At 41.7% G+C, this 13,737-nt stretch overlaps 1 protein-coding gene across 2 annotated transcripts in view; it reads right to left on the reverse strand.

Moving 5' to 3' along the window:
- The window catches only part of LOC149299027 (renalase-like), a 42,605-nt gene that overhangs the window by 25,095 nt on the left and 3,773 nt on the right, over nt 1–13,737 (reverse strand). The window contains exon 4 of one of the 2 annotated variants that reach the window (XM_089486971.1): nt 12,871–13,029. In XM_089486971.1, the coding sequence (XP_089343097.1) occupies nt 12,871–13,029 (159 nt within the window). Of the gene's footprint in view, nt 1–12,870; nt 13,033–13,737 lie in introns of both variants that reach the window. The other variant, XM_089486970.1, reaches the window with a different exon arrangement.

The following is a 13,737-nucleotide window of genomic DNA, read 5'->3' on the forward strand; positions in this document are numbered from 1 at the left end:
TGAAAAGGATTTAGCTATTCTGAACTGCTTGTAGCAATGGTAAGCATTCATAGTCTTGATTCTCGTTGAGGAGAGGCTACTACACTAGGCCTTACTATACATCTTCTACAGCCCTTTGCCCCAGAGGTTGAGCACCTGGTTACTCTGTGTTAGGTTTAAATATACTGTACATGAGCAGGATGTGCCTTTACAGGAAAGGAGAGAAAAACACTCATCTGCCGGTCAAACTTTGGATCTTGGTTAGTTAGGGTGTGACACCTGTCCCTCGAAACTACCTGATCCATTAGACGAAACCTGCAGAAACAAAGGGTGAACCAGGAACTACACGGGTATCCAAGCTGAAACTTACATGGGGCAAGGGATGCAGCTGTTGTCTCCCCCCCTGTTCCAGCCAACCCCGGCACCTGCCTGACTTCCCTGGGTCTAAGTCTGGCCCTGGTACAAAATGTGATGATGCTATATAAGTCAATAAACATTAATAAGTTGAACATCAATCAGATGTTTTTTATAAATGTATGAAGTAACTTATTTTGTTACCAGCAGATGGTTTGCAACAAATTTGTGAGAAGCTCTGATTGCTTATATAAAATGTATGGGGAGCAGGGGCGTACCTGGAGTATTTGGCACCTGGGGCGGATTCCGTATGTGGCACCCCCACCCCCACACAACACACTTAAAAACAGCATAACTACTATCATTATATACTGAGGCAGACATCACAGTGGAACAGCATAACTACTATCACTATACACTGAGCCAGACATTGACAGTGGTACAGCATAACTGCTATCATTATATACTAAGAGTAGGGTGACCATATCAGCCATGTTTTCCAGGACACATCATTTTTACATATTGCTGACCAGACCAAAGTGCTGCCCAGCAGTATGGATAATGTTTAACCGACTAATTGGTTCCCTTCCATGAGTCTATACATCCCACATACTGCAGGGCAGCTTTTTTTCTGGGCTGGTCATCAATATGGAAGAATACAGGAGATGATATGGCCAGGTAGTAGAATTAAAGGGAAATGGAATAATGGTTCTGAAGCAGAGTCTCTTTAAATCTGGAATCAACCTTTGCAATAAATGATGAGCATAAACAAAAGATCCTGTAGCTCCTCGTCTGCTGGAGGCTGAGCAAACACAGATACAATCTAGGGAAATATTAGCAACCACAAGACTTCTCATAAAACTGCTAAAGCCTAATCTAATAAAATAGACTGAAATATATGAGCCAGGATGGAATGTTGCCTATTTAAAATATAAAAATCATTTCAAGAACACTTATTAATAATACACAAGAGAAATAGGACAGTTATGGTTGTTAAATACCGTATTGGCTCGAATATAGGGCGCACTTTTTTCCCCCACTTTAAGTCTTTAAAGTGGGGGTGCGGCCTATATTCGAGGTCTAGCGCCGGGCAGGCAGCGGGGTTAGGATACAGATCCCCCGCAGCGGTGCAGGGGACCTGTATCCTACTCTCGGATGCGCTCAGACAGCCTCCCCTGCCAGCACTTCCTACGGGGGGGTGGTGCCGGCACGGGAGATTGTCTAAGCGCATCGCTGCCGGCACGTCTGCACGATGTGCTTTAACAATCTCCCTTGCTGGGAATTCCCACGGGGGGAGTCCCGGCAAGGGAGATTTATAAAGCACATCTTGCAGACGTGCCTCGCATCGCCGCTGCCGGTGAACGTCTGCGTGAACAATCTTCCTTGCCAGTACTTCCCACGGCGGAAGTGCCGGGACCGGAAGTTTCATACGTGTTATGTGTAGATGTCCCCCGCCGGCCCCGCAAGACCCCGTGGAGTCTGCACCGATAAGTCTGGTGGGGGGGGACATCTTGGGGACAGAGTGGCAACATATCTCGGGGGGGATAGAGTGGCAGCATATCTCGGGGGGGTACATCTCCGGGACAGAGTGGCAGCATATCTCGGGGGGGGCAGAAACTTTTTTCATTAAAAAAGCACCTAACTTTTAGGGTGCGGCCTATATGCGGGTGCGGCCTATATCCGAGCCAATACGGTATCTGCAATTTGTTCATCAAAACGGCAAGCTATATGAATGTTAAAGCTTCATAAAATACAAGTGGAAGAAAAAAGTAATTTCCAACTACAACATTAAGCTTCTTAAGTCAGCTCCAGGAACCCAACTCTGCTCTTTAAAACCCTGCTGACTTCCAGTAGTGCCAGGTTGACTTTAGGGACAGGTGTGCAGGAGAAACAGATGAAGGGCATCACCATAAGACACACCTTAGCATGCTTGGACTCCAGTGCCAATTAGTGACTGCTATTAAGGGCAAGTCCCAAGCAGCGAGGGTCATTTTCCACTAAATATATTTCCACTAAATATATCCCTAGGCTTTTTTTAACATCTCATCCTATCCCATATGCATAGGATTTAACTTTGAAGGTATTCTAATTAAAATAGTTTACTCTGCCATTTTAAGTTTTGTTTGGATATCAGTATTCGTTGGATAACCATTACATGTAAGGGGGGAAGCAGCCCCGCAAGACATCATCCAGAATGTAATTCAACATGTTGATATTATAGCCAAAGACACTTCTGCCACTAATAGTTATATTACTGAATAAACTGCAGATTATCTGAGCTCATACAAAACAATGGCAAAATAATATTTGGGTTAAAAAGAAAAAAAAATATGACAACATGATATGCTTTCCAAAATGTACATTAAATAGACAGACACTTTATTAGGTACACTTTGCTAGTACCGGGTTGGACCCCCTTTTGCCTTCAGAACTGCCTTTATACTTTGTGGCATACTTTCTACTTCAATTGGTACTAAGGGGCCCAAAGTGTGCCAAGAAAATGTCCCCAGACCATTACACCACCACCAGCCTGAACCGTTGATACAAGGCAGGATGGATCCATGCTTTCATGTTATTTACGCCAAAGTCTGACCCTGCCATCTGAATGTCGCAGCTGGAATCGAGCCTCATCAGACCAGGCAACGTTCTTCCAGTCTTCCGTCGTCCAATTTTGGTGAGCCTGTGCAAACTGTAGCCTCAGTTTTCTGTTCTTAGCTGACAGGAGTGGCACCCGGTGTGGTCTTCTGCTGCTGTAGCCCATCTGCCTCAAGGTTTGACGTGTTGTGCGTTCAGAAATGGTATTCGGCATACCTTGGTTGTAACGAGTGGTTATTTGAGTTACTGTTGCCTTTCTGTCATCTTGAACCAGTCTGCCCATTCTCCTCTGACATCAACAACACATTTTTGTCCACACAACTGCCGCTCACCGGATATTTTCTCTTTTTCGGACCATTCTCTATAAACCCTAGAGATGGTTGTGCGTGAAAATCCAAGTAGATAATTAGTTTCTGAAATAACCAGACCAGCCCGTCTGACACCAATAACCATTCAGTGTTCAAAGTCACTTAAATGCCCTTTCTTCCCCATTCTGATGGTTGGTTTGAACTTCAACAAGTTGTCTTGACCACGTCAACATGCCTAAATGCATTGGGGTGCTGCCAAGTGATTAGCTGATTAGCCATTTGTGTTAACAATCAACTGAGCAGGTGTACTTAATAAAGTGGCCAGTGAGTGTATATATTCATAGATGTTTTTCTTGACGTATCATTTAGTATAGACCTAGTATAGATCTAGTATAGACTCAACAAAGCAAGGAATTAGAACAATTCATAGACTACATTTGTAAAAACCCCCAACACCAGCCATATGATTACACAATTAAACTCATTACCCTAAAGGGCATCTTCTAAACCTTTGATTTTCCACAAAAACTCAAGTTAATTCCAGACATCAGACCTATACTTCCCACTTCCACCATAATTTAAGAAACGTGCTTCAGACAGATAAGACAGACCTTAGAGTAAGTATGGCTGATCTAGATTTTAGTCTGACACTATCTTTGCAAAATGCATCAGCAAACTACGGTGTCTGGGTTTTAAATTTTTTATGACGGGCTAAGGTGACAGCTTACTGACAGATTACAATGGGTTGTCGCTATTGGGGGTAGTCAAAGTAAGATTAAGTTCTATAATGGCATTCTTTCTCTTCAACAATTCATTAGCATAAGTATAAGGAAATCTTTGGAAGGTAAGGTCATCAGCTCCTACACATGCTGCCTCTTTCAATTAACTGATCAAGTTTATAATACGCGACATATTTTTCAATAAATGGACTATAAATGTTAGTCCTCCCCTAACAAAGCTGTGGTTCATGATGTAATAGATGTTGATTTTACTTTAATTTACACAGACACCTTTTTAGTGAGAGGGTCTGTGTTGGCATGGAATGGGAAGATAGCGTTAGAGACAATTAGCCCTAACTCCCTCTTCCACCAAGAACAGGTACCTATCACTACATACTAATATTGAGCTCAAAAATCCTTATAGTTACACGGCAACACTATAGTTTCCTTTGGTTGGTTCACTGCTAGGAATCGTTCATACCGATACACATATTTGGCTGTAAGCCTAGTTTTAGTTTCGTTCCTACTGTATCTGTATGTCCTTTTAAATGTGTCAATCACAGTTAAGTGTCATCATTTGTCTCTCTTCCACTTTATGGTTCATCATCTGGAAGACTCTTATAGGGTAAATCACTACAAACCACAATACTCATTTTTAACTACCTACTTACTGATGTATAGCAAAACTGGCAGTGAGTTTTGGTAGAATGATCAGTAATCGACATTTGGTTCCGTTACTAGTGTTTTGAGGGAGCTGAAGACAAAGTATTTCATGGGTTATATCGGTGTCTCCCAACCCAGTCCTCAAGGCAGAACAACAGTCTATGTTTTTTAATCTCCTAATTGAAACAGAATGTGGTAATTACTAAATCCTGTCTTGTTTGTGTGCCTTGAGGACAGGGTAGAACTGTAAAACTTTACAAGTTCTGGCTTCTAAGAACAGAAAAAAAACCTAAACATCATGCATTGAACAGGAAAAGAGATCTGACCGGTGAACCTCATCCACTATATTTAAAAAAAAAAAAAAAAGTATATTCCTGCATTAATATTTCTGGCAAAAGGTCTTATGTAATAATTACTCCTGCCTAAATATTTACCGTCAACAAGAATGTTGGTTGTATAAATCCATCCATGTACGCCAATCTCATGTCAAATTAGAAGCATTAAATTAAGTATTCAATAATGGTGCTTTAAAAAAGCTTGGTTTATGTCAGCACACACACGCAAATGAGCAGAAAGAAAACGATCCACAAAAAATAGCAACAGTGAAAAGGAACAGCATGTCTTAGCCATTTTGTTGGTTTTCCCTTTTGCCTTCTGTTGACTTTGGCTGTTTCTGGCCTTTCTCAATGAAAACAGACACTTGGCTTTATGTGCTGCATTAAAATTTTGAGCATGATGGAAAACATCCTGACATATTCATGAACGGCTTTCTTTTAATCAGATGTCATGCAAATGTTCTGAGAGGCACGCATGTGCACTCAGGGGTCTGTCGCTGCCAGCACATGTGTAAATCTACTTTAAGATACCACCGTGAAATTATTTAACTCTACACGCATCAAAGGGAAGAAGTATTTTTACCATTTTACAAGATGTTATGTGTCTCTCTGAGTGTTCTCAAAAGGTTTGCTTTTTGTTGTCTTAAAGGAACAGAGTTTTTGTCACTGATTGCTTAAAAAACGTAGCATAATTTCTTCTTCAAGACACGACAATCCACTTGTGTCTCTATTAGAGATTGCCAGGAAGTATCACTTTGGAGAGATATAATGTACAACTCCTGAAACCTCATTAAAGAGGAACGTCTAACATTTTTAGATAATTACATATTACCAAGATGTTCTCTAACATTCCTGTTGGTCACCTGAGATCACCACAGTCAAACGAAAGAATAACTGTCCCTCCTACAATTCCATCTTAATGGTTAGCAAGGTAAGAAACAGTAATGGGAAAAAGCCTCCCCAAATTACATTACTTAAGTCACGTTGAGGCTGCCATTGTTACATAAGTCTTTAGTTCTGCCGTCTGTTAGCATCTCAATAAATACTGGAACTTAGAATTGTGTGACAAATAAAAGCCATCCCTGTCTCCTCCAGGCTTTCCGTTTCATTAACTGGTGAAAAACAGCCTTGTTTGATCCTTGGTGTGATGTTCAAGATGGCCTGATGATCACCATCCTAGTTAAAGTGTTGTAATAAACCATTAAATATGTAAGCAATGCCTCCTTAAGTCTTTAGATCTTTCATTGTATTTCCCTGGATGGTTTAACATGAATACTAATGATCTTCTGGCACTCTTCTGTGTCTTCCCCTGTCACTTGGGAGCTGCCTTGACAGCATATGCAATGTAGTGTGCAATATCATTATTTAAGTATTGAAGGGTGCTTGCTGCCGAAAAAGCAAGTTGTGGAGGTATTTTTAATATGGGGCTTTACGCAAGGGGCGTCTGAATTAATTGGAGGAGGTCACCACCACGTTTGGTCAAAGGTCCACCTAGGAGAGGTGACACTGGAGCGCTGTGAAGAAATGGCATCCTGCACAAGGAGGAAACCAGTAAGCAAGAATATCCAAGGAGAACTTCAGGTAAGTTTTCAAACACGCTGCTATACCTAATGCTAGCTGGCGGAGCATGCAACCTACCCAATACCCCACTGACTGCACAACTAAACTATCACCAAATCTGCCGGCTGCCATCTTCAATGACAGATTTGTAATAATGGGCCTCATTAAAATTTATACTAGATACCACCAGATAATGTATTGAGAGGTGGCAGGCTAGGGAGATAAGAACAGCAAACACACAAAAATATAGAACGCCAAAATTAAAGTTATAATAACCATAAAATTGCATTAAATTCAGCACTAAAAATATAATATATAAATATATAATACAAAATATGATGCTGAATTGTGTATAAATGTTTACCCATAAAATACAAGGAATGGATTTTCCTTAAACAATTAGTTTATTTAAGGCACGCTGTTGCTTTTAACTGTGCAAATTATTCCTTAAAATGACATAGTGACTTCCAGAATCTTCCAGAATCCCGATTACTCATACATACCGCAGTTATACTTTTATAAGTTGTTTTGTGGAGTAACATGATCTTTCTAAAAAGGTCAAATATTAAGTTTCCCAATTAACAGCTGCAGTGCAATAGTACAAAAAAAAAAAAGAAGTCAAGCCCCAAAAATATGCATTGCTACTCAGTTAAAATAAATAAATAAATAAATAAATAAACCTATTTGCAGGCCTGGAGGCAGCCATTGTAGTCAATTATTTGACATTTTGGATGACTCCCTCACTGAGCGGATTCTTTATGGCAATGCTAATGAAGTCCGGTCCTTTAAGAAATCAGCACAATATTATTCCAAAATACATATTTTTATCCTAAAGCTAGTAAAAGAAAAATGGTGGAAATTTGCCTTCAAGTACATTAATAGTGTTCTTACCTTTAAACACAAGAAATTGTCCAAAAAACATAATTGTTTTAAAACAGAAAACACCACAATATTTTAGAAAACTGATTCCAGCAATATCAGTAGGCGGTAGCTCCCCTTTATGGTTTAATAGTATAAAAACTAGGGTTTTATCATTCAATAGTACTAGGAATGTTGTTTACTCATACTTTAGAATGGGGGGGCTCACTTATCTGAGCTAGAAGCTGCAGCTTTGCAGCTGCCACCCCTTCTGTTTACCACTTAAAATATCGGGGGGGGGTATATGGGCAAATTCTACACATTAAGGGATAATGCAGCCATTTTATACATATGATGGCTGGATGTCCTTTTAAATACCTCACTGGCCTGTTGCACCACAATATTCTATAGTTTAGCTTTAAATCAATTCAACTTTCTACCCTCAAAAGGATTCACTTTATTTTAAGAGAAAAATTGGATTTAACCAGTGCCTGACTGTTCTAAAATAAGTCTTTACATCTGGCGTTTTGCTGCATGAAACTGTAAGGTCAATGTTTGGAATTGAACACACGCTGAATTGGGAAGTATAAGTATACCGCCACCACCTGGGCACATCGGGAGTGCGCAGTACCTTCAGTTCTTTCACCAGACTTTTATATCCTGCCGTTATACTCCAATGCTTGTAAGAAATACATATATGCAATATTTGTTTCAAAGACTTGCATTAATAGTAACTATTATTTATTTCTATATTTTTCATACGAGTATTAATCTACTCAAGGTACTCCTTTCCTGCAGCCCTGCTTCTTCACTTGCCTCTTCCGTCTTCTTTCACACCATGGAGGATGCGCTCCTTGAGGCCTGGTTAGCGGAGCTGATACCAGGGAGAAGCGGCTGTAGAAAGAAGGAGAAGCAAGAGAAGAACGGAGCTGCAGGAAAAGAGACAGGGATATGGAAGGGAGACATTGACAGAGAGAGTGTGAGTGAGAGCGTGAGTAAGAGTGACAGTGTGACTGTTTTTACATTTTAAAGTGGGGGGTCAAATAAGATTCGTCCCAGGTGCCAAATACTCTAGGTACGCCCCCGCAACATAATCATATAAATATTGATGCTGCAAATGGCGTTAAACGAAACTACATAAACCACATATACTTCTGTTTCTACGACTTCACGCAGCTCAGGTTAATACCGCCCCCGTAAACCTACAGCTGTATAACTAGTCCTAAAAGGCAGCATTACAAGATGGGCTAACCATGTGGATGCACAGGTGCGCACGATGTACAGGTGCAGGGGGTGCGCACGATGTACAGGTGCAGGGGGTGCGCACGATGTACAGGTGCAGGGGGTGCGCACGATGTACAGGTGCAGGGGGTGCGCACGATGTACAGGTGCAGGGGGTGCGCACGATGTACAGGTGCAGGGGGTGCGCACGATGTACAGGTGCAGGGGGTGCGCACGATGTACAGGGGGTGCGCATGCGTCTTCTCCCAGTGACCCGCCTATGCCAATGTCACCAACGAGGAGGAAATGAGAAGAGCGGTGCTTCTGCACAAAGAAACACAATGTAGGGTATGCAGAGGCTTGGGGCTCCAATATTTAGTCACCACAAATAATATAACAAACAATATAAATATAACAAACAAATAATCCTAACATGTTAGCCCTGTATAACATGTTTAGAGCCAGGTCCTAAACACAGCTTAGTGCAAAGATAACGATGGCCTACGAACACAATTCTTTAATTCATATTTTAATCTGCTGCTCCATAAAACAGTATGAAGAGAGGGAATACGCAGTATTTGAACTGGTGTGAAAGCGGCAGAATTTCTGTGAGCAGCTCAATAAGACTGATGTTTTATTTATTTATTTTTTTACCGAATTCTCTAGTCTTTCTATATAAGTAGTGCTTCACCACTGGTGCTTTCGTATTTATATATCCTGTCTCAGTATATGCCCTGAATGCAGCCCGAACACGCACACTTTTTTATGTTCTTTTTTTCTTCCTTTCTTTCTTTCAATGGTCTCGCTGCCAACTCATTCAGAAAGTTCCCTCAGGGATTAGTCCTGTTAATGGGAGCCTGAATTAGGAAGGTCATTGATTATTCACATAGCTGTTTTGTAAAGTGAGGCAGTAACACTGTATTTAGACATGAGATCATTGATGCGATCAGACCTATATCACATGCACATTTGCAGCACTACCATCTGCCCATTTCTCCCCAATCAATAAATACTTGCTGCTTTCTCAGCAATATCTCATATTCTATTCCTATTTTGCTCTCAAGGTTGAAACAAGCATTTTATTTACCTGTTACTGGGATATTGTTACTGGAATTTATAATGAAGTCTCCTTCAGTATTGAGGCAATTGTAATATGAACGCTAATGCACAGCCCATCCATCTTCATATTCCGTGCATTACTGTCACACCCCAACCCGTAGATACCTCCTTTAGCAATAATGGATTGAGAATTGGACAATCACTCCAAGCCCCTTGAGATGTAAGGCCTGATCAAGCTTCCGTTTTATTTAGATCCAGAGTGAGTGGGATTGTCCTGAGTTGGAAGGTCAACAAGGCATTCCCTATACTTAATACCGGAGAGTAATGAAATACGTGAAGTATGATGTCATCTTGCTACACTCACCACTAACTGTGTCCATTCTGGTAATACTTCTCCCGACTTAGCACTGGCCCAGAATGCACCTGTTGTTAGAGGCTATTTCAGGATACATTTCAAAATGTACGTGTCCCCTGTTTTGATTCAGACATTAAATTACATTTGATAAGAAACAGTTTCTGCTGGGATTTCCAGTTGGGAAAACATTTTGTTGGGGGTACTAGACGAAATTTTTTCATAATTTCACTTAATTAGAATACGTGTTGATGGGAGGAGGTTGAGAATCCTTGAAATGCAGGGGACAGGCCCGGACTGGCCATCGGGCACACCGGGCATTTGCCCGGTGGGCCGGACCACGGCAAGGCTGCATTGATTTAGGGGCTGATGGAGCTGCAGCTCCAGGCCCCTACCCTACCTACGGCCGCATTAACCGCCGCAAAAACCCGATGTTTTAATTTAAACCCTGTGCGGCCGCAGACCCCTAAGGCCATCCATGGTGGGGGCTTCCCGGCCCCTTAGAGCAGGGCCGGCCTTTGGGGTGTGCGACCGCACAGGGCGCCACACTCCAGGGGGCGGCGGCGGGGGGCGGTCCGCACCGGGTGCCGCTCATCAGGGGGTGCCAACTTGCGGCACCCGGCACCCCTCCAGAGACGGACAGTAATGTCCGCCGCTGGAGGAGCAGGCTCGCAAGGGAGCGGTATCGGAGGTCTTTAACAGACCTCCGGTTCCCTTGAGTGATTTTAAGCCGGGTTCAACCCGGCTTAAAATCACTCAAGGGAGCCGGAGGTCTGCTAAAGACCTCCGATACCGCTCCCTTGTGATCCGCGCGGCAACAGCTGCTGTGCGCCGGGATTTGTTGTCAGATCCCGGCGCACAACACTGAAGCCGCGCCGACCGCTGTTCGTGCCCTCTGACCCGGAAGAAGACAGAGAAGACAGAAGAACTGAAGAAGAGGAGGAAAAGGAGCTGTAAGGAGAAAAAAAGGAAAGGTAGGAAAACATTCAGTGAGAGTGGATTGGTATATGTGTGGATTGGTGTATACGTGTGTATTGGTATATATGTGTGTGGATTGGAATATGTGTGGATTGGTATGTGTGTGGATTAGTATATATGTGTGGATTGGTGTATATGTGTGGATTGGTGTATATATACGTGTGGATTGGTATATATATGTGTGGATTGGTATATATATGTGTGGATTGGTATATATATATGTGTGGATTGGTATATATGTGTGTGGATTGGTATATATGTGTGGATTGGTGTATATATATATGTGTGGATTGGTGTATATATATGTGTGGATTGGTATATATATATATATATATATATATGTGTGGATTGGTGTATACGTGTGGATTGGTGTATACGTGTGGATTGGTGTATACGTGTGGATTGGTGTATACGTGTGGATTGGTGTATACGTGTATATTGGTATGTGTGTGGATTGGTGTATATGTGTGGATTGGTGTATATGTGTGGATTGGTGTATATGTGTGGATTGGTGTATGTATATGTGTGGATTGGTGTATGTATATGTGTGGATTGGTGTATGTATATGTGTGGATTGGTGTATGTATATGTGTGGATTGGTGTATGTATATGTGTGGATTGGTGTATGTATATGTGTGGATTGGTGTATGTATATGTGTGGATTGGTGTATATATATGTGTGGATTGGTGTATATATATGTGTGGATTGGTGTATATATATGTGTGGATTGGTATATATATATATATGTGTGGATTGGTATATATATATATATGTGTGGATTGGTATATATATGTATGTGTGGATTGGTGTATACGTGTGGATTGGTGTATACGTGTGGATTGGTAGGTGTGTGTGGATTGGTAAGTGTGTGAGAGTGATGGGTGTTATGCTGTACCATTTCCAATGTCTTTTTCATGATCTAATTATGCTCTAAAAGTACATCATAACTCCCATCACTCTATACTGTTCCATACAGTGGCAGAGCTGGGAGGCAGAGGCCTTGCACCCCCACCGCAGGACTCCTGAAAGGTAAGTGAACTTCAAAGAGGGAGAGGGTAGATAGTTAGGAGGGGGTAGTTGCGGCGGGCTTAAGGGGCTCTGCGTTAATGCGGCCATAGAGGACCAGTCAGTCCGGTCCTGACTGGGCTTATTTTAAGGTGGGGGCCTGGAGCTGCAGCTCCATCAGCCCCTAAGTCAATCCTCCCCTGCCACAGGTGCGGTCGCAGTTGCTGCTTGTTCCGGCAACAAGGTAAGTAGGGTGAGGGAGGGGGGTGCAGTGAGAAGAGGCAGAGGGGGGTTAGATAGTGAGAAAGGGGGAGAGGGGATAGATAGAGGTGGTACATATTGAGAAGTGGGGAAGGGGGTTACATAGTGAAAAGGGGCAGATAAGATGAAGAGAGGAGGTAGTGTGAATGCGTATGAGAATGAATGAATAAATGTGTGGATGAATTGTGTGAATGCGTATGACAATTAATGAATTCATGTGAGGATGAATTGTGTGAATGATTTGTGAGACTGCATTTAAGAATGTGTTAATGATTTGTGTGAATCATTAAATGCAAAGATGGTACATGAAGGGTGGGCTTTAACAATAAATAAATAAATAAATAAATATGGGCTGCTCAGGCTTAAATGCCCGGGCCTATTTTTTGTCCCAGTCCGGGCCTGGCAGGGGATATAGTCTGTGTGGGGATGCCACCAGTAACACCAAACATATCCTTAATCATGATACATAACGTTACTAGGCACCTAGGTTTGCCTATTCACTTATGCAGATGTATTATGTTACGATGAACATGTTCTGGAACACAAGCTAGATGTCATTTTAAGGATTATTTTATTCTATAGGATGATGATTTGAGTTTGGGAAAAAAGTGTGAAGACTTACATTTTGCAATGTCACCCTGAAGCTGTAAAATCTGGGGGACGGGCATAGTGAGGACCACTGCATCAAAGTTTTCAGGAGATCCAGATCTTCTGCACACCTGCCATTTGCCACCTTGAAGGTTTATCTGTGTTACATGGTGTTCATAGAAGACATCAGCACCTGCTTGGAATGGCAGACAGTTAACATTTACTCATCCCATTCTCAGACCAAGGCGTCAGAAAAATAAAGCTATCTACCGGATAAAAGGTTTTTGTTTATATTAATAGCATCTTGTCGCAGGTTCACCAAATCAAGGTTTTATTTCCAAACAATCACTCTGCCATGCATATGTAAACATCTATGCCATATGTCTGGATGCATCTATTGATTCCACTAAGTATGGTTTACTAGAGTAGAATTTTGAACCCTGTATTACATGAACCCCCTTGGGGCACTTCTGATCAATCCTGGGTCTACTTTGAAGTCTGGTATAAACCGAGAGGCTTAGTGAAGTAGTTCATTTGGGTTCTTGGTTGTGAAAATTACATGGTTGGAAAAAAACATCACGTAATACTGCACTTTAAAATTGGTACAATTAGTATATTACTACGTCGCTGTCTTGACTCTTGACGTATGTACGTTTTTAAGAATGTATTATTTAGGACAGATCTATTGAATTGAAGGTTTCTGACAAAGCATCTTGCCACTTACTTAAATGTTATATTATTGCATAAATTGTATGTGTATAAAACTGAATGCCCTGCATGAGGTGAATCAATCGTGATGAGGTGGATCAATCCCACATCAATGATATGGAACGCTGCAGATACAAAGTTTCCATAACACAAAGGTCCTATACATGGACACATTTGACTGTGCCGGTGATGA

Source organism: Sceloporus occidentalis, unplaced genomic scaffold (genome assembly GCF_023333645.1).
Source record: "Sceloporus occidentalis isolate IW3139 unplaced genomic scaffold, rSceOcc1.0.p SCAF_30, whole genome shotgun sequence".
Taxonomy (NCBI): domain Eukaryota; kingdom Metazoa; phylum Chordata; class Lepidosauria; order Squamata; family Phrynosomatidae; genus Sceloporus; species Sceloporus occidentalis.